Source organism: Xylocopa sonorina, chromosome 1 (genome assembly GCF_050948175.1).
Source record: "Xylocopa sonorina isolate GNS202 chromosome 1, iyXylSono1_principal, whole genome shotgun sequence".
NCBI lineage: Eukaryota > Metazoa > Arthropoda > Insecta > Hymenoptera > Apidae > Xylocopa > Xylocopa sonorina.
This window is the reverse complement of record NC_135193.1, coordinates 3,924,234-3,943,259: the sequence shown is the minus strand read 5'-3', so window position 1 is coordinate 3,943,259 and position 19,026 is coordinate 3,924,234. Positions and strand designations below refer to the sequence as shown.

Here is a 19,026-nt window from a genome sequence, read left to right as displayed (position 1 = left end):
CCTGGCCGAGAGGAAGTTTTCCTTCCACAGATAATTCCATACCCGCTGTGAAACGGCGTGTATTAGTACTGCAAGAATATTCGGTGAAATTGAAATTTCAAAGATGTCTTTCCGCGAGTTTGATTGTCGGTTCGCGATGCATCTGAACTTCCCTTAAACGTCGTTCACTCGTGAACTTAAAATTAACTTGAAATCGAGTTACACTGGTAAACTAGAGTTGCCACGCCTCTCTCCTTTGACTCGGAGACTCGGGGTTGGAATGGAAATTTCTAAGCTACACGTATTCGGATCGGTAAAAGAAGCGAGTCAATGAGATTTTTTTATTTTAAAAATGTATCGCGCAAGCATTTACCTATGTAACAAGTTTGGTCAAGTTTAATTGATGTTACTTGAATCGAAGTCACTTCAACCGTGAACGAGATTTTATTATAGCATAGCGCAGTAGTATGAACCGGTTAAGCACGTACCAACCTTTAAGCGTTTGTAATTGCTGACTTGATACTGTCACCATTTTTTTTTTTTTTTTTTTTTTTTTTGACAACTTTTTAACTGAAAATGAACTGAAAATTTCCAATTATCGGGCAGCTCTCTCGACCCGTACCGATTCGCACTATTATTCATTTCATCTCTCGACAGCCTATTCCGTCGAAATTCAATTTGTCCCCTTTCGATCGTTACTTTTTGCTTGACATTTTTATCAAAGTGAAATTTGATGGAGGCTCCTGTTTTTATTCTATTCGATAGCTTCAATTTTCATCTTTCACGCGATGTTTTTACGTGGGATTTTATACAAAACGAGGGGGAGAAAAAAAAATAAGGATGAAAGGGTAGAAAAATGTACGAGATAGATCGTAAAGTGTTGAAACTACGAGACAACCTTTAAGATTATATGGACGAAGCCCCGATACACCGTTTCCTAAGTGAAGCCTTTTGTGACCTCGGATAATATTCCTGATTTACGATCAGATCATATACCCTATCGAACTTCAAGGATGCATTAAACTTTTATATCGTCCTCAAAAGTCATACGACTTTCGGTTTTCCATCGCTCGGTTTTTACGCGCCGGGGTCGTATTTTACTTTGTCCCTAAATCTTCTTCGGCGAGAGCGGGTTTTCGCGAGCGGCTCTATCCATCAACGTCCCGCTTCGTCTGTGTCTGTTTTATTTTGTCTATACTGCCAGCTTATTCAGGTTTTCGATGTGTTTTAAGGCCACCGCAATCAATCTTCCGAACTTGCCGCCGTTCTGATAGAAATGGATCTTTGCTTCGTCCCGTTTTCTTCCACCATGCAGATTCTTTGTTTCTGAACTTCCATTCTTCAAATATAAAAAGACAAGCATCCTCTCTCCCCTCATCCTATCCCGTTTATCCGATTAAACAACTTCAACCCATTTCTTCGTTCGCGTCTCTGCAGGAATTTTTCCCGCTAGAAATCATCCCAATTGAAATTGATACCATATTTTTGTCAAAATTCATCTTTCAGATATTTTCCCAAGTCGACATACTGTTCAGCATCGGCGGCAAGTATTACACAGGCGAACCGATCACGTACACCTACATGGAGGACAGGATATTCGAGTCGTCGCGGAACATCACCATCAAGCTTCACCACCGTGTCGGCAAGTACGTGAAGCTGAGGCTCCACTTCTCGGACAGATGGATCATGATCAGCGAGGTGACCTTCGACTCTGGTAAGCGAACAGAGAAACTCGTCGTTCCTAGTCAAACAATCCCGTGCCAGTCGACGTGAAAATATTGGACTCGCGGTTCTCTCTCGAAAGACCGTAGCACGCGAGCTCCCGTGATATGATATATCGCTCAATCTTCATCGAACCGTTTCGTACCCCGTGCCGAAGTGCTGAGCGATAAAACGAACGTTCTACGTATCGCGGGCGAAAAACAATAGGCGGAGAGAAAGAGGTCTTGTCACGGCTCGTGTGCTACGGAAATTTCTGCTTCTGACGAGAATTCGTTTTGCGGCGCGCAGGCGGACTTGCCTCGCGAACGATACAGAGGAAGAGGAATATACGGACTTCTAGTACACGAATGGCGCTGAATTAATAGTGACACTCGAATCAATTTATAAATTTCAACATTTTCAAACATTTCGAAGGCAAAAAAGTTATGTCGCCTTTAAAAGAGGTAAGTGTCAGGAAAGCGATACTTTTGAGCGATAGTGTACACTTTTTTTTATTATTATTCCAGTCGTTTCGTTTCGATTGGACAGCAGTCTAGACTGCATTTGGCTCCGCGACTCTATGCCACTCTCTTCTCAATCCCGTCCCCGATCCCTGTCGATTTTTCAGCCTGTACACACCAATCTGACAGAGCAGCTAGCGACTGTCAGTCATCGAGAATAAACCCAAACCATGTGTATGAATTGATACTACGGTAATTGACAATGGCTTATTATATATCTGTCAGTCAGGCGATTTCGATTAAGTCGTACATGCATGGACGGGGGAAAAAAATAACTGGCGGATCCATCGTCCGGAAGAGTAAATCGCAAATCGAGCCTTGCTCCGCTGCCGTTACTGCTGCCACTGTCCGTCGTTGCTTGTTTTATTATATTGTCCATTCTTTCTCCTTTTTTCTTTTTTTTTTTTTGTTTCTTTTTTTCCTAACAGTACATATTTTTCTTCCACGCGAATGGAAACCAGACTTGGACGAGATATACGGGCGAGACAGCTCGCTGTTCCAATAGAAATCAACTTGTCCGGTATTCTGAACGGAGATACGACTGCAGAGGGGAATAACGATGCGAACGTTAGAGACGAGGAAACGCTTTATCAACGAGACGATATAAAATCGCGGAGCACGTTGCGCGGAGTGTCCTCGATACTCTTGACCGAATACAGGTTCCGTCCGATTTAACGCGGCATTCGATGGAAATCGTTTCCTTGTGTCGGATTTACGGAAGATTCCGTCCGTACGGGCACTGGTTCCCGAATAAAGAGGATTTATAGGTAATAGGAACACGTCGTTCGAGGATTCTAAAAAAGGAAACAGAATACAAACTCGCCTGTATGCTTGTGTCGCGCCACTGACATCGGGTCTCGCGAAAATGTTAGCTATTTTTCTCGTTGCAAAAGTTACGATATATCATGCAGACGATGACGATGTATTCCACAATTAGAGAGTCAAACTAGCAACTTCTATTAATTTATCGAATTTGATCGAGCAAAGAAGTTACATCGCTACATAGCGTTACGAAGAAGTACGATTCGTAGAAATAGTAGATACTTTTCCACTGTACCTGACACCGCTTTCCTGAAACCGGCTGGCGCATTAAGAACGATGTTTCCTTAAATAACGTTTTCCTTCAACAAGTCTCTGCCTATAGAAACATCTTCAGATAAGGTTCGAGAGCTCGTACCATTGTTCGTGCCCGTTGAATCGACTCCGCGTCTCGTTTCTTTCGCGACTCGAATTAGTTCATTTTTCCGAGCGATTAAATGGACGAGCGGCCTTGGTTCGGCGCAGTCACGGGAAAGAAAATCCAATTAATTCGAAGATGATGTACAAACCGGGCGGACGGGAACGAGAGCGGAAAAGAGAAGCAGGTAGAAGGAGGAGAGGGAAAGGATTAAAACAAGCTTCGGCGTGTTCGGTGGGGAAAAAAAAAAAGCACCGAGCAACAAGAATGAAACGCGCCAGAACTCTCCTCGTTTCCAGCGAGCGGCCACGGTTTCTCTGAAGAAAAATTCTTTGTTAACCGTAGCGGAGGGATTAAACGCAACGGTGCTCGAGTCACCGAACAATTGAACAGGAGAGTCTGCTCTCCTCGCATAAACCGTGTCACGAAACTCGACTTCCGAGCTTTATCATTTAACCCGAGAGCGCTTCTAAATAGGCTTCAAAGACGCCCTTCGAGCGGAAGAATCAATGAATGAAAAGGGAATCAGCCGGGAATAAAGGCAGCCCTGGATGCTGGCCTTCGTGGAGCCGCGCGCGATAATGCATACGTGCACACCGCGGTGTAATCCAGATTTTTCCGTCCCTGTCCGTTCTTCTTCGGCGTAATTAAAAACAGCCGGAGACGACGGTGAATCGAAGATGCAGATGACGCGTCGCGAAGCGGGAACCACCAGCTACCAGCACGGAAATACGACTTTAGTATTATATAAGGTATTCGCGGCACAAAGAGCTCTTTGTCAGCGAAATTTGCCCACCTAACAACAGGTTCATAAAGTGGGCATGAAACTTTTCCAGTCTGCGTTCCGCTGTCCGCTGTTTTTCCATCTCAAAGGATGTACATGAAACTGTACGACAGACAATTTTCCCGTCGAGCAAATAGCGGCTGGAAAAAGCTGGTGCACAGACTGAAGCGGAACACGGCATCTTTGTATCGATGGGTTGTATTTGAAGTACGTAATAATAATATCTCGAAAATGGAGAGGCCTGCTTAAACATTTATGCAGAGATCATCGTTCGGGAAAAAATACCTTTACAACTGCGAAAGAAAAACTGGAGCAGCAAGAGAGATTACTGGGCTATTGTAGGAACTAATAAAGGATTAGCCATTATCAGGATTTCCCGGGGAAAATAAATGATCCAAGAGGAGAACGCCGTGAGAAGACCCTTCTTAATCGCGTACCATCCTTTTCACGTGTTCTTTCAAAGGAACCTCGACGAAAGTGTTTTCACGCAGGTGAACGAATCGGAACCCCCGACGAAACAAATTCGAAAGGGCGAAGCTTTTGTGAGCCTCGAAACAGAAGCTTTCGCAGGAAGCCGTTGCTAATGACGCGTCAGCCCGAATACTTTATTTAGACAAGTTTGCCGACCCCTTTAGAAACAACCCCTTTCTCGGCACCCTTTCTCGAAATCGACTCCCCCTGGCCCCCTGTCTAATCCCCAGACAGATAATTTCATACGGATCTCATTCGCGTGCTCTGCGTGAAATTCGTTCACGTTGATCCAGGGCAACGCTCGTTTATTTCGGAAGAAAAGGAGTGTCGGGGTCGAAGGGGATGGAAAGCAGGAAATAGCAGCCGAAGAAAAATGATCCGATCTAACGACGCGCCCTACAAATGTGGCCACTGAGTGACTGATGTCTACGAATAATTCCTGTCCGCGAAATGGGAAATCGTTCTACGTATATAGCGGCACTTGTCGCTGGAAATTGATCATGGGAGCGTGCAGGGAACTTCTGGGAAGATCGACAACTGTATTCCTGTATCAAGAATTCGCGAGCATTTGGGTCTAATTCTGGATTATAACTTTAGAGGAGAACAGAAAAATTACCAAATAAGAGTAATTGCAGTTCACTCTCGCGGAGAAAATAGACTTGAATTAATCCGATCTCTAAGAGGATCGCGTCATTATTGTACCCTCTTGTAATGACATTTAACGAAAATATTAATGCCATGAAATAACGACGAGCGTGGCAAAGCAGCCCCGTTGCACCGAGGAAAGCTCTAAAGTGCTTAAAGAAGAACAACGAAATGCCAGGAACGTGGCAATCGAGTTTCGCCGGTCCTTGGAAGACCTCCGCCCGCGCGACGCCTCGTCGATGACAAAAGGGATTCGTTAAAAAGTTTATCGACAGTCCCTGGTCGTTTATTTCCTCGCAATTTCTTTGAAGACAATCGCTCGATCCACCGATAAGTACGTCCCGGATGACGGAAGGGGATAGAGAAAAAAGCAAGGGAACGGTATAATGGATGCATCCGCTCCGATTCTTTCAGCTCTTCCCCGTTCCATTTCTCGCGGAGGTCCTGCAGGGATTCCGCCGTTGCTCCTTCTTGTTCTCCAGCAGAACGAGAGACGTAATTGGACAGGGAAATACGAGAAGCTGGGCTGTGGATCACCTTGCCAGGTGGAAGCCTGTGCCCTCCACCTACCGCCCCTTTCTTCTCCGCCTCTCCGGTTACCGCGGCTGTCGTAAAAATGATTCACCGCCGCGGATCGCTCATCCCATCCTGTTGCCTTAAATATTCAAAGTATCGTGTCCCAGCGCTGATATATCGCGAGCATTTACCTCGCCGTCAGCCGGCGTTGCGCTCGCTCGTTTCCGCGTTATCGGCCGCTAGAAACCGCCCCGGGCGCGTCTACGCCGAGACTCCTCGCGCCGGATACTCGATTATTAATTGACAGAGAGGGACGAGAGGCTGGCCCGCGAAAAATTCCTCCTAAACTTATCTCGTTAATAATCCCATTACCGGGACACCGACGTGGCACGCCCGGCTCGAGATTAAGTCGCGCGGATCCATGGAGAAACATTACAAATAGGGGGCGAAATTAATCGAGACCTTATCCCCTTCGAGCAACCAAGAACTTTGTTAGACGCCTCGCGTTAAATTTCTCTCGTCTCATATTGTTTCGTTAGCTTTCTCCGTGGAAATTCAAATTTTTCCACTACTGAATCATACGTTATCATTTAATTTTGATGACGAGCTCTCAAACGAAGATCTTCTGCGATCGATTAATCGAATGACTCTCGTAGAAAAAGATCGATAACGAGATAATATCGGACGTAATGGGTACCGCGATTATTAATTCGCAATTTAAATATTTGATTCCCGAATAAATTCGTGGAGGTTTAAATACCAAGCTCGATCGACGAGGTCGGAACAAGAGTGGACGAGGATCGTTCCGACAATAAACGCGATATCAGCCAATAAATAAAAGTAAAACGAGGGTGCGCGTATTAAGGCAACGATTGGCGGCGACGTCTGACGTACTCGAAGCACCGGAAGCATCCTTTCGTCAGACAATTCCACGGTGGCCGATTCACAATGGGCGACGTTCGATTAACCGTGCCCGTTCCGTGGTTGGAAATGAGGTCGAACGCGCGGCAAGAAACGAAGTTCGCGTCTCCATTTCCGTTCGCGAGCGGTAAATCAAAGAGCTTTTAAAATTGTCCAGTCACTTCTTTTTCACCACTTTGCCCTCCTCCTTCCTCCTGTGCCTTCTGCTCGCGAGGAGAACGCATCGCGAGATCAAGGAGCGCATTAGTTGCATTTGACGTGAAGCGTCAGCTGCATGCGCGCACTTCGCCTGTGTAACAGTCTTTTTGCGTGTCTCGTTGTTCTTGTTGGCGGCTAGAACGAGCCTGTTGCGCGGATCGCGAGAAGAAGAGACGCAAAAAGGACGCGACGAGGAAGAAAAGTGGCGAGGAAGGAGAAAAAAATCAGGGGGGTAGAAACGGGTGGCGCGAAGGAAACCGCGAGTCCAAAGAGCGAAACTTTCGACCGACCGAGAAAGTTCCTCCTCTTCGTCCTACGGTTTCGTTGATTTTATTTTCATTCCCGCTCGAAGAAAGGCATCCCACTGCATCCATCCCAGTGCACGATGATTTATACGCGGAAGATCCACCTACGTAAGTTATGGCCCACCCCTTGTCGCAATCGCGCAGCATCCTGATCCGATCGTAAATCTGGCTACTACTGTACTCTCCTCCGTAGTACGTAGAGAGCGTATGCAGCCACGAGAGAGGGACTCTGTTATTGTTTTGATGGCGAAATAATCGCGGGGCTGAAGGGTGGCTATAATTAAACGGGAATTCGGTATCGAGGAAGGCTGAAGCAGCCACTTCGGAAAATATTTAGTCGAGCCGCAGTAATATATGTACGAGCCGCCTCTGATTCTATTTCCAGCCGCAATTTCCTTCGTTTTTGCCACGTCTAATATATATCCACCACGAATTGGTCGACGGAGATGCGAAATTGTTTTAGGAAATTTTACCGAATAAACGTTTGAACGAAGAAAAACTGAACTAAACGTAGATAGATGGAAATGTAACTTTCGAGTCGCGTGCAATTGTCGAGAACGATGAAATTATCTGCCATTATTCTGAATAAGGAAAAAAATCGGACGATCAATCGCAAGCGTAAAGCAGACGCAATTCAACGTACGAGCACGCGCGACGATTGTAACGAGCACGCGGGATGAAGAATTTAATTGGAAACTCAATCCCGATTATGACACTTGAAGTCCTTTGCACGCGCAGAACCGTGACAAGAATTTAATTGTTGCGCAAAAATGGGAACACTGTTTAACGCGTTGTTTAACAGGCTGTTATCCGCGGGGCATTTTAATTTGAGTCGCGCCCAAAGTATCAAGAGGGAACCTTCGCGATAGAATCGCATTTCCTGGTGCACAGCAATCACTTCTTCCGGAAGTGGACGGGGCAAGTGGAAAGCAGAAATTCGTTTTTCAATCACTTCGGCCCTCGGCCGCGAACGATCAATTCTACAGAGGGATTATGGCTACAATTATTCGAGTACCAATCAATTCCTGAACAATGCATCGCACTCCTAAGAGCGGCAACCGTTGGTACACGAAAATTGCTCCTTGATCATCTCGACCCTCGTCAAAACCATCGCCATTGTCTGCGAAATTCATTTTCATCGAATTACCACACCAGCCTTGTACCTAGGATTCACGCAACGAAACGCAGTCTCCGGATCTTAATCAACGTCGGTCAATACAGCCTCTCCGTGGAAACCACTTCCATGATAGAATCATATTTACCGATTCACGGGGACCGTTCGCCGTACCGAAGCACCGAACAATGGAATAAAAATCTCGTTCTTCAACCACCTTCGCCGTCGTCAACAACACCTGCAACCCAGCTGCTTTGCATCGCATGCATACTCATTTCCGTTAGATTGCCACCGTGCCCCGCTGCTGAACGAAATAAGGGAGATAGAGAGAGAGAGAGAAAGAGAGAGGAAGGAAGAGACTTAGGAGTGTACGCCCACCGCAGCAGAGAGTAGAACCTGACGGAATGGCCTTCGCGAGACAAAACCCCTTTTCACAGTTAACCCCCTTGAGCCGCGCAAAGAATGTTTAATATCAGATTTCATACGGGATGTACGGGGAACGGTAGTCGGTTTGTCGGAGGCGAGATCAGGGCAGGACGCTTGCCAGGCCATGTAAAAGCCGATATCAAACGCGAGGACAGCTTTGTTTCGTCCGGGAATAATCCTGCCAGGAATCCACGGAATACGGGTCCGCCTCGTGGGCACGAGGAAAGCTGGCTGAATCTAGATAGAAGAAGGCTTCATCGGTGAAACCTGGTGAACCCCGCTATCCACTTTTCCGCGTCGATCTTCCTTTTTCCGCGAACTGTTTTTTACTGCCCCGTCCACGTAGCCCCGTGCTCGAGCTACGTCGCTCGGATGTCTGGAAAGATTTTATTTAACGAAACAAACCGCTGAGATAGAATTCACGGACCGCTCGCGGGAAAAAATTCTGGTGCAATGAGCTGGGAGGGAGAAACGTTTCCGGGTTTTATCGTTGACGCGTCCTGTTGCGAGGGTCTTTTTTCATTGGATGTACAGGCTGTTCTTAGAATAAAAGATTCGCAGAAACTATAGTACAGCGTTAACCATAAAATTGTTATCGATGGATTTTCAAAATTGATTTTCTCACAAACGGAGTGTCTTAAACGCAATTTAAAGTTATTTATTACTTCGGTTTCATTTGTCCTTGCACAATAACTCTCATACTCTGTATGGTCTAAACGCGAGGAGAAGATGGGCAAGCGGACACTTTTCTTCTTTGTTTAACGATCTGTTTGTCAATTGAGTGAGCGAAAATAATTTCGCGCAACGACGTGTCTGTCTTCGCACGGTGTCTGAATTATTCGTGGGACGTACCACTGAGATAAAGGGGTGTGCGCGAGCGAGAAACACGTGTGTCGCATCTTTCGCAAGGAAAATTCGTTTAAGGCTCGTATGCCTCGTTTAATTGCTTGTGACAGTGGGAAACGCGCTTCTGTCGCGCTTTCCGCAGCGAAACAAGCTATGAGAACATTTTTATTCCGCTGGTCTCGCTGCTCTGAAACTCGGCTCGCTGTTTTGCTGGTTCGAGGATAGCCGAAGAAATTATGAAATATCCCCCGCTTTAGACGATGTTACGTACGAGCGATACACCGGAGAACGAGGGTGGTAATTAGACAACCGGCTCGCTCAGCGGTGTTTCAATCAAGCAAATGGAAAACCACGCGAAATGCTGTGCACTTTTTCCATTGGAACGCAAATAGGTTGATTATGCGCTCTACATACGCTCGAGTACCTCCTTTCCGTTTAATGATTCCACGTTTATTCGTTGGTTTGTGCGTTAATGCCTTTCTGCCCCAAATGTTCGCGGTCAGTTGGGGTTTGCAACGGGCACAGGGTGCTACGCGTATTATGGTCCCATAAAAGAAACAAACGCCTATACCTTGGCCTCTTGTGAAACGAATAAAAAAAATAAATAAATTTATTGAAATGGAAGTGGTTTTCCTCCTAGTTTTGCGTTTAAGCCGTTTATTCTTTCAATATCCGTCGAATTGTAGAATAAATCTGTGTCGCTGATTGTTCTCACACAGACGTGGCTCACGGTAACTTCACGCCAGAGGAAGCACCGACAACGGAATCACCAATTCAGAGCGATGTCTTCGTGGAGAAAAACGGCGCAGCGGAGGGTGAACTTCCGGTCTCGACGGCGAAGCACGACGACCCGACGTACATGGCGGTCGTGATCGGCGTGCTAACCGCCGTGATCCTTTTGCTGGCCGTGGCGATATTTCTGATCGTCTCGAGGCACAGGCAACGCAAGTGTTTCGCCAGTCCCATGACTGGGAAAGCGCCATCGCATCTCGGATCTACCTGCGCCACCGTCGAGAAAGGAGCAGCGTTGATGGCGTACACCTTGGAGGACGATGAAAGGTACTTGACCAATAAAATAATAATTTCGCGGATGTCTGAAATTGCCGAACCAATAATCAAGGAGACGTAAAAGCAATTCAATCATGCGAATACTTATGTCGTAACTCCCTAGATATTATACAAGAAGATACAAGATAATCCACACTATTCGTGACGTTAACTTTAGTTACGATGAAAGGAAACGACGTGGACACAAAGGATTTGCGGCTTTTTGTTGCTATAGTCAATATTATTACTAATAATATTAGCTCGCCGGATAGGCCTACGGTTTCGCGTCAATTTCGCGTCTACCTTGTGCAAACAACCGAGTTTATCGATTTTAGTACCCTGCTTAGGTATCGACGGAACGATGTTTGCTAACCGTCGCCGTGAAATGGTTGCAAAGCAGCCGTTCACTAAAATCTATATTGTCTTTATCACAAGAGAAAACTGTATTCTTAAAAAATATACTCGTTAACACGAGGAAGTGTTTCTAACTCTGTATCGGGAAATATCGTAGGGACGAGCAGTTTGATTATGAAAATGTCGTAATATAACGCTGGACCGCGCAACATCCCTCTTCAACTTTACCACCATTCACAGTACTCTATGACGGCGGAAGCCACCTTCCAATAAACTTTCCATCCGTCGTGCTCGTTAGTGGATGTCCAATAACGTCCAATAACGGACATCCTCCGGCAATATATCGAGTTTGTATGGCACGAATGTCTCCAGACGAGATCCTCGAGCCCGTCGTAACTCGGGCGTGACCTGCACGTTTCAACATTGATCTTTCAACCCTGCTACCGCTTTGTGCAACCTGATATTGCCATTCCGTTAGACAGAAAGAAAGGAAGAAGGGAGTATGTGTAGGGGCCATCCTAAAAGAGAACGTGTAGCGAAGCGCTTCAAGTACACGTACGAACATTTTACCACCCTTTGACGAATATCTGACGTGCACTTAAGTTGAACGACGAAACTACGTTGTGTAAAAAGTATCCACTCGAAAAACGATGCACCTCCATGTGGCTACAAAAGGCGCTTTAAGGCCAAGCCTCTTCCGCGGCGTTCTCTTTAACGGACCGTCCTCCACGGCTAATAGTTTTCGCACAATCTCTAACTACCGCACCCTTTTCCTCGAAAATGCCTAGGTCATGGTCGTATCGAAGTGATCGTCAGTAAATCTACCACCTCTTTAGCTTCGTTATCCTAAATGCAGAATCAAAGAAATGCCATCGGAATTTACGTCTGACCTAATACTTCTTCCTTGACTACTACTATTGTACTTGAACAAATTAAACGAAACTGCCAAAAGTAGAATTTTTCTCTTTTCATCGTCGATCTATTCGACTCTGTTTTCACCTCGCACTGTCTTTCTACCATCAAAGAATACCAGCTAAAGCGAACTGTTTGCATCCGTATTCCCACACCCCCAGCCGCAATTCCACAGGAACACACCATCGCCATACGCGAGGAGGTCCCACGGTAGCTAGACCCGTAGTGAGACGAGTCTCTCTGTTCTCTGTTCGCCAGATACGCGGGTGGTTCGCTGCCGACGCTGCCGCGGGACCTTGGGAACCGTTTCCTGGACATCGTGAAGCTCGACGACTATCAGGAACCCTACCAAGCCCTGAAGTACGCACCGTACTACAGCTACAGCACCGTCGTTATGGAGATGAAAGACATGATGCTGAACAACAAGGGCAGCAACATCAATCACTCAGGTAGGCTGTGCCCCGGCTGTACACCGTCGCCTCGCGTTGTTTTGCCTGCATACATGCGCGCACATGAGATGCTCGTCGTACATTTATACACTGGAACACATTAAACCGAGGCGCTTGTTACGAGCCATTACCAGTACGCGTACGTATGTATGCGCCAAACAACAAAGCATTCGCCTGACCGCAATCAATACACCTCTCCTACCACCCCCGATTCCACCCTCTGAACCTCCCGTTTGCATTCGCCACTCACCCTGACCCCGGTGTTCTGCAACCGTTTCTCCTTTGCTATATCATCCGCAGCGGTGTACGCGAACGGTGCAGTTGACACATCGTACGATTATGCGGTACCGGAACTCGGCACGGTGCCCCTGCTTAACCAGGACGGGACGGGACGCACGCCTGCCGTTTCCAGCAGTACCAGCGACCAAGACAGCATCTTCTCAAAAACCTCCTCCCGTGGCACCAAGACGGAGAACAAAAAGGTGCGTAGGCCTGTTGATCTTTGCTGGCGAGGATCTTTTTCGTCACCTCTACTAATCGCGGAAATCATTTGCAACTGATATTCTTTACAACGGGTTCATTTTCACGGTATCAATTTTTTTGACTCGTGCAAAGGTACTGTGAAGTAAAATTGAAAGTTTAATGAACAAAATAAATGAAAATACGTACTAAAAACAACGTTATTGCGTTGTACACAAATACTTTGTATAATCAAGTCTTAATTAACTAGATATAATTTCGAGTTCGTTTCGATGCTTTGTGGAATCACCACTGTTGCGACAACAGTAATTACTCGTAATTTTTATTGCCAGAAATTTAACCGAAGTCATATAGGAACGAGTTCGAGCGTATAAAAATTTGATATAACGTCAGTCGCAAAGCTGTAATTTATTAGTTGCGAGATAATCGTGAACGTAACAGTGTTTGCAAACGTTTTCATATAACGTACGCTAAAATTGCTCTCCGAATAGGCCGGCTCTTTGATATGCAAACTCTAATTCGATTTTCCGACCCGAAGATATGCAAAATAGAGGCGAGACGGGAACGGGGAGGCGGAGAACGTATCGGAGCCGATAAAGCGACGCCCGGGAACGGAGGAAATAATCGTAACGTTTGATCGGGGAACAAAAGTAAACGTACAGGTAGACGCGAGGAAAATTCAACTACGTTATCGCGGAATCTATAAATAATGGCCACCCTTTGGTCAAATATAGTTGTATTTCTGCTGTAGCCGTTAAACGCGCACTCCATTCGTCGGGGGAAAGTTCGCAATTAATAATTTAAATCAATATGGCGGAACGAGTGCAGACCATTTGGGGTAGATATACCTCCCGTGGGTACAGTATAACGTAGCTCGTACCCGGAATACCAGAACGCTGTGCCAAAACGTGGGTGTGGATGGAGAGAGAAAAGGGAGGGGAAAAAAAAAACTGAGGAGGTACGCGCCGTCGACGTCAAACGCGCGAGACGTTCCCTAGGGCTCTCCCTCTTTTGGCATAAAAAATCACCGAATCCCGACTAAAGGTCACTATGAAAACGTTGGATCGATAACCTGGTCTTTCCATCGAATCGACTGATAACTCGACGATGCTCATCGGCTATGGAAATACGACTATGAAAATATCTATTGAAATTGACGATAACTCGAGTTCAACTTCAATTTTTAGGTCTCCGACTTCACTCTTCGCTAACTTACAGGTACTTGCGATAATGATGCAGCATTTGATCGATGAAACGACCCGAAAATTGATTCACGCACCACCGCACTAACCGACAAAAGCAACAGAACCCTCCAAGCAGCGTCAAGACACCCCCGTCGCAATGGCCGCCGCTGTTTACGCGTAACAAGTAACGCGAGAGAGTGTTGCTCGCTGCCAAACAAATATAGTATCGCGCGTATACAGCAACGTTTCCGCGCAATCTGCAGAATCATTCGATTGATCGGTTCGCCGACGTATAAACGAACTGCCGTCAACGGGCTGCGTCGACCCCTTTTCGGATATAACCCTCGGAACAACCCTCGTGGAATGTATCATCATTACGCGGTCCGGTGGCTTCCGGACCAGTTCGCTCTGTTAATTGCGGAGAGAAAGCGCGTCGTGTAATCACGTTTGCAATCCTATATTTCCCTCTGCCCCCCCCCCCCTCCCAACGGTCACTGTAACTCTTTCTCTCTCATTCTGTACTCATCTACCCCTGTCCCACCGCCCTTGTCTCTCCCGCTCTCTTTTTCGTTTCACGTCCTATCCTCCAGTTTCTGTCGACTCGCGTGCCGACATCGCAGAAATATTACACGCACGGGGGCCCGAAGGGGGTGCGCAGGGACGGTTGATTCGGCAACCTGCGCCTAAATCGTACAGCCGCGATCTGTTAGAATAAAAGTACGGCAAATTTGTAGCGCGTCAGTGATTTATATCCAGCAACGCGTACCTACACCGAGGACACGCCGCGAAAACCAATGGAACGACCGTATTTGTCGGGAATACCGATCTCGCGTGCGCGTTTCATCGAACATCCCATCGTCCATTCTCTCGATGAAACATCTTTGCCATTACAAGGGGCAAAGGAACGAAAGTCTTCGGTCTTTCCTTCGATGGATATATGGACACGGGGTATCTTCTAATCGGAGGAGGTTCTGGACGGGATCGTAGATCATCGAAAGTTTGATCCCGCGCGCGCGCGTGCCTCTGTCCGATCGAGCGATTTCGGAGCGATCGCACGAATTCCGCGGCGTGTGCAGGCGAATTGATTCGAGCACAATGCTCCGAAAGTGGACGTCTACGTCGGGACGTCTGCGCGTGATTGACAGCCGACAGCGCCACTCGAAACAGTCAAAACATTTCGGGGTGGCACGTCGAGCCTGGCCTTGACGCATCGTAGCGACGCCAATCATTGTCCCCGTGTGATCCGTCATTAGACCGGAACAGGCGTCCTCGGAAAACATCGGCGCCAGAGGGTTATCGTAGGCTCAATGTAGTTTTACAATGGGCCATGTCGAAAGTTATACCCGTCACGTTCGACTGGTCCTTTCGTCGCGATCCTCTGGTCAGGCTCCGTTTCGTTTTTTTCTTTTTCACGTTTCGCTTCATTTCATTTCGCGCCAGTGACAATGAACGTTTTAACGTAAATCGAAAGAATCGAATATCGATACACGACGTAACAAACGAGTACGATTCCGAAATCATACGAAATAGATATCTCGACGACAGGGTGGTTTCGAGGGACGTCCGAGAATCAATGACAAAAGGGAAATTTGGATTTATGGCGGTAATTTTGCCACTTAAATTGTTGTAAGTCTGCCGGGTCCGTGTAATACATCACGGAGGATTTACTGACGGTGGGATCAACGAATAATTCATCCGTTGTCCGGCCTCCGTGAAACCCCTTAGTACCGGCACGCTCGTGTTGCCGCGGTTAGCGTGATCATAGATCGTTGATTATCGGCCGATACTGGACCGCGAACGATGCATTGTTCTTTCCTTGTTTCAGTCGCCGACTCAACAGGAGGTACTTTCGGCCCTGAAGAGACGTCTGGAGCAGACAAGCGTCCCGCTCTTCCCACGGCATCGCCTCCGCATGCTCTCGAAACTTGCCGAAGGGGCTTTCGGAACGGTAACGACATTGTTATTACGTCCATGCGCATATCTATTTTAAATTAGACGCGGTAAGTAGAACGCCGCGTTCGACGATTCGTCACGTCCACTTAGATAACTGCTCTCTTTCGACGTTCAAGCTATTGCTCGTAATCTTGCGATCTACTTTTATTTAAATCTTACGTTAACTCTTGCAATGTCGAAGGGAGGATATTCCTATTTTTAACCAAAACTATTTCATCTGTGTAAGAAGCTCTCGAAAAAATGGCTTGCCGTTGTGTAAAGTTTCTTCCTTTTTCTTGCTCCTAAATTACCTTGCTTGATGGGAAGAAAATTGTGCACGAGAGCAAGAAAAACGTGAACTATACGCGTCGCTGTCTCGACGATCACGCGAGGCGAGCACTTAGAGTAGTCGCAAAAAGTATTGGCGCACCGTTATATGTAGATTATATCTACGTACTAAATATTGTTTGATTCGAGTTTAATAGTACTTTCATGTGGCTATAAAACAACAGACGAGGAGAGAGAGAATGACTATGTAGCTTCCTCAATTACAGGATCCAAAGTATTTCAAGTACTAAAGCACTCGATTCGATCGTCTACGCGATAGAACGAGCTTGATATTGCAAGGGTTGAAACAGTGAACTCGCGCGAAAAAAGTATTCGCAGACGTTTCACTCAAAAAGCGAGTGTATCTGCGAAACCAAACTCTCCAGGATTAATTTCGTACATTTCGAACACAAGGCAGATCATTCTGAAACCGCTCTTCAACGTCACGTAACTGTACCCTTTACGATGGTATATTCGCGAGAGGATCAGAGAATCAGCAATTCCGTGTTTCGCAACGCTATACTACTTCTATATCATTCGAGCAGCATTGTAACGTCAAACCGTCCAGCTCTACACGATCCCCGCAACATTATCATAATACACTCACTGTTTGCAAAGTGTCGCTTTACCGCGCTAATGCAGAGCAACGGGAAACACCTACTGAAATAGCATTGAGCAGCACAGGGTTAAATTACAAACAGCCGATATTGCGAACGAACCGGACGGTGCACCACACCACACGCGACCAGTCGAGAACGACAAACGGCAGAGGCATCGTAGCAGCATCGCGGCGTGCGCCGATTTCCCATCGATTCGTGAACGTAATGCACGCGCTCTGGCCTTCCTTGCTCTGGCTGTGGTCGACGAGAGCCGGAGAATCAGGGCAAGAGGGAAAGAGAGAGAGACGGGGATAGAGAATCAGCGAGAGAGAAATCAATCCGTTTGTTGACCGTACGCGGACAATTCGCCACTGGCTGCGCCCAACAATACGTCGATTAACGAAGTGTCCACCCTGTTATTCTTCCCGTCACAATGGCGCCTCGTCTAGCTCGTCGAGGATAATCAGTTTAGAATGCGTTAGAGCGGCTAATAATTCCCTTTTGTTTCCTGTACGGCCGCCGGCACGCCGTTAATGACCAGCCAAGAGACATGACTATTCGAGTTTCAGCTGCGTCAGCCGGATCCTGCATCTGCACGGTGCATCACACATGCGGGTGCAACGGTCGCTTTCGACTTTCGAATCTGCAGCTCAATCTGGACCGCGCGTACGATACGAATCATCGTTATCCTTGGATGACACGGTACCCCCAAAGAGTATCGTCTTATGCATCCGATAATTAGATACAGGCATTAACAGCTCCGCGTAAGTTCAGATTCGTATCGCAAATTGAACAAATCGATACGAACGTACAGAATCTCCTAGTCGTTTTACCTACCGTCGACGGTTATTCTCCACCAGCAACGACAAACACACCCCTATCCGACGAAAGTTTCACGATAAATTCGCCGGCGACGAAATAATCAAATTCATGGATCATCCATTCTCGTTATACGAATTTATGGCTTTAACGAGGATCCCGCGGTTCCTCCGCTTTTTATATACCGTAATAAACGCACCGTCCGATCCGAGCGCGGTCCGCCTCGCGCGAGTTTTTCCTCGCAGCCCCGACCTATCTGGACCGAAACGATTCCCGTGTAAACGTAAACAAATTATTCCCATAAAGGTGTACGTGGCGGAAGCGGAAGGGATCCCGGAGTACGGAACGACGACCACCGTCGGCAAGCGTCTCGTCGCCGTCAAATTTTTACTGCCGGAAGCCAGCGAGAAGGAAAAGTGAGTATACAGAAGGCGGGCGCGCGCACCCCCTCCGCCTCGCTCGCGCAATTTGCATTCCGTTTCGCTGTTACAACACGCTCGATCGAGCCATCGTTTCGCAGCTCCTGCCACCGACTTGTTCGCCTTTCCCTACCAAGCGCACCCGGGTGATAAACATTTTACAGCCGTACGAGAAACGCTCGGTTACGCGAGACGTGATTTCACGCAAGATTCGTTTCCTCCATCTGGTGAACCCGGTGGACTTTCGAACGGGACGAATAAAATGATCGCGGGAGGAAAAGGTACGGCGGTGGCTGGGTGGCAAGCTGTGGCTCGATTTAACCGACTGTTTTGTTTGTATTCAATTTACTTTGATACCGTTTAATACCAGCTTCGATTCAGTGATATGTAATCTCGCGTATAAATGCGACGGTGTATGCACAACGGTTGGGGGAAAGGATTCGTGTACCGTGGATTTCCGATTTTACAGTTAACAATATCTCTTCTACGCTAAACATTCGCTATGATAAACCACAAAATCTCATTCCAATACCAATCGCGATTAAAATGAAAGGAAACAAGTAACGATTCCCTCGAAATCGAAACCAACAACGAGATAGTACGCGATACGAGGTACAACGGAACCGGGTCTATTTCGCAAGCTGACCGGTGCGCGAAGGTTGCGGTACAAACCGATTTCGAATGCATCGAGCGATCGCCGTCTCGAAATGGCTATCCCCTGCATAAAATTCATAGCGGAGACGGTGGCCCTTCCCGAATGTGTCCTGGTTTCTTTTCCCTTGGTCGCGGTCGCATCGTGGCCGTGTCGTTTTATAGAGGAAACCCCACGGCGGTGAAACGTCCAGATATACCCGAGCGAAGACGATCGTTCTCGCGGCTATCAAGCTAGACATCAGAAAA

At 47.0% G+C, this 19,026-nt stretch overlaps 1 protein-coding gene across 1 annotated transcript in view; it reads left to right on the top strand.

The window, feature by feature from the left end:
- The window catches only part of LOC143424403 (discoidin domain-containing receptor 2), a 124,418-nt gene that overhangs the window by 94,735 nt on the left and 10,657 nt on the right, over positions 1 to 19,026 (top strand). The window contains exons 7-12 of the mRNA XM_076896435.1: positions 1,486 to 1,693; positions 10,324 to 10,663; positions 12,176 to 12,366; positions 12,667 to 12,848; positions 15,856 to 15,978; positions 18,014 to 18,123. Of these exons, the coding sequence (XP_076752550.1) occupies positions 1,486 to 1,693; positions 10,324 to 10,663; positions 12,176 to 12,366; positions 12,667 to 12,848; positions 15,856 to 15,978; positions 18,014 to 18,123 (1,154 nt within the window). The remainder of the gene's footprint in view (positions 1 to 1,485; positions 1,694 to 10,323; positions 10,664 to 12,175; positions 12,367 to 12,666; positions 12,849 to 15,855; positions 15,979 to 18,013; positions 18,124 to 19,026) is intronic.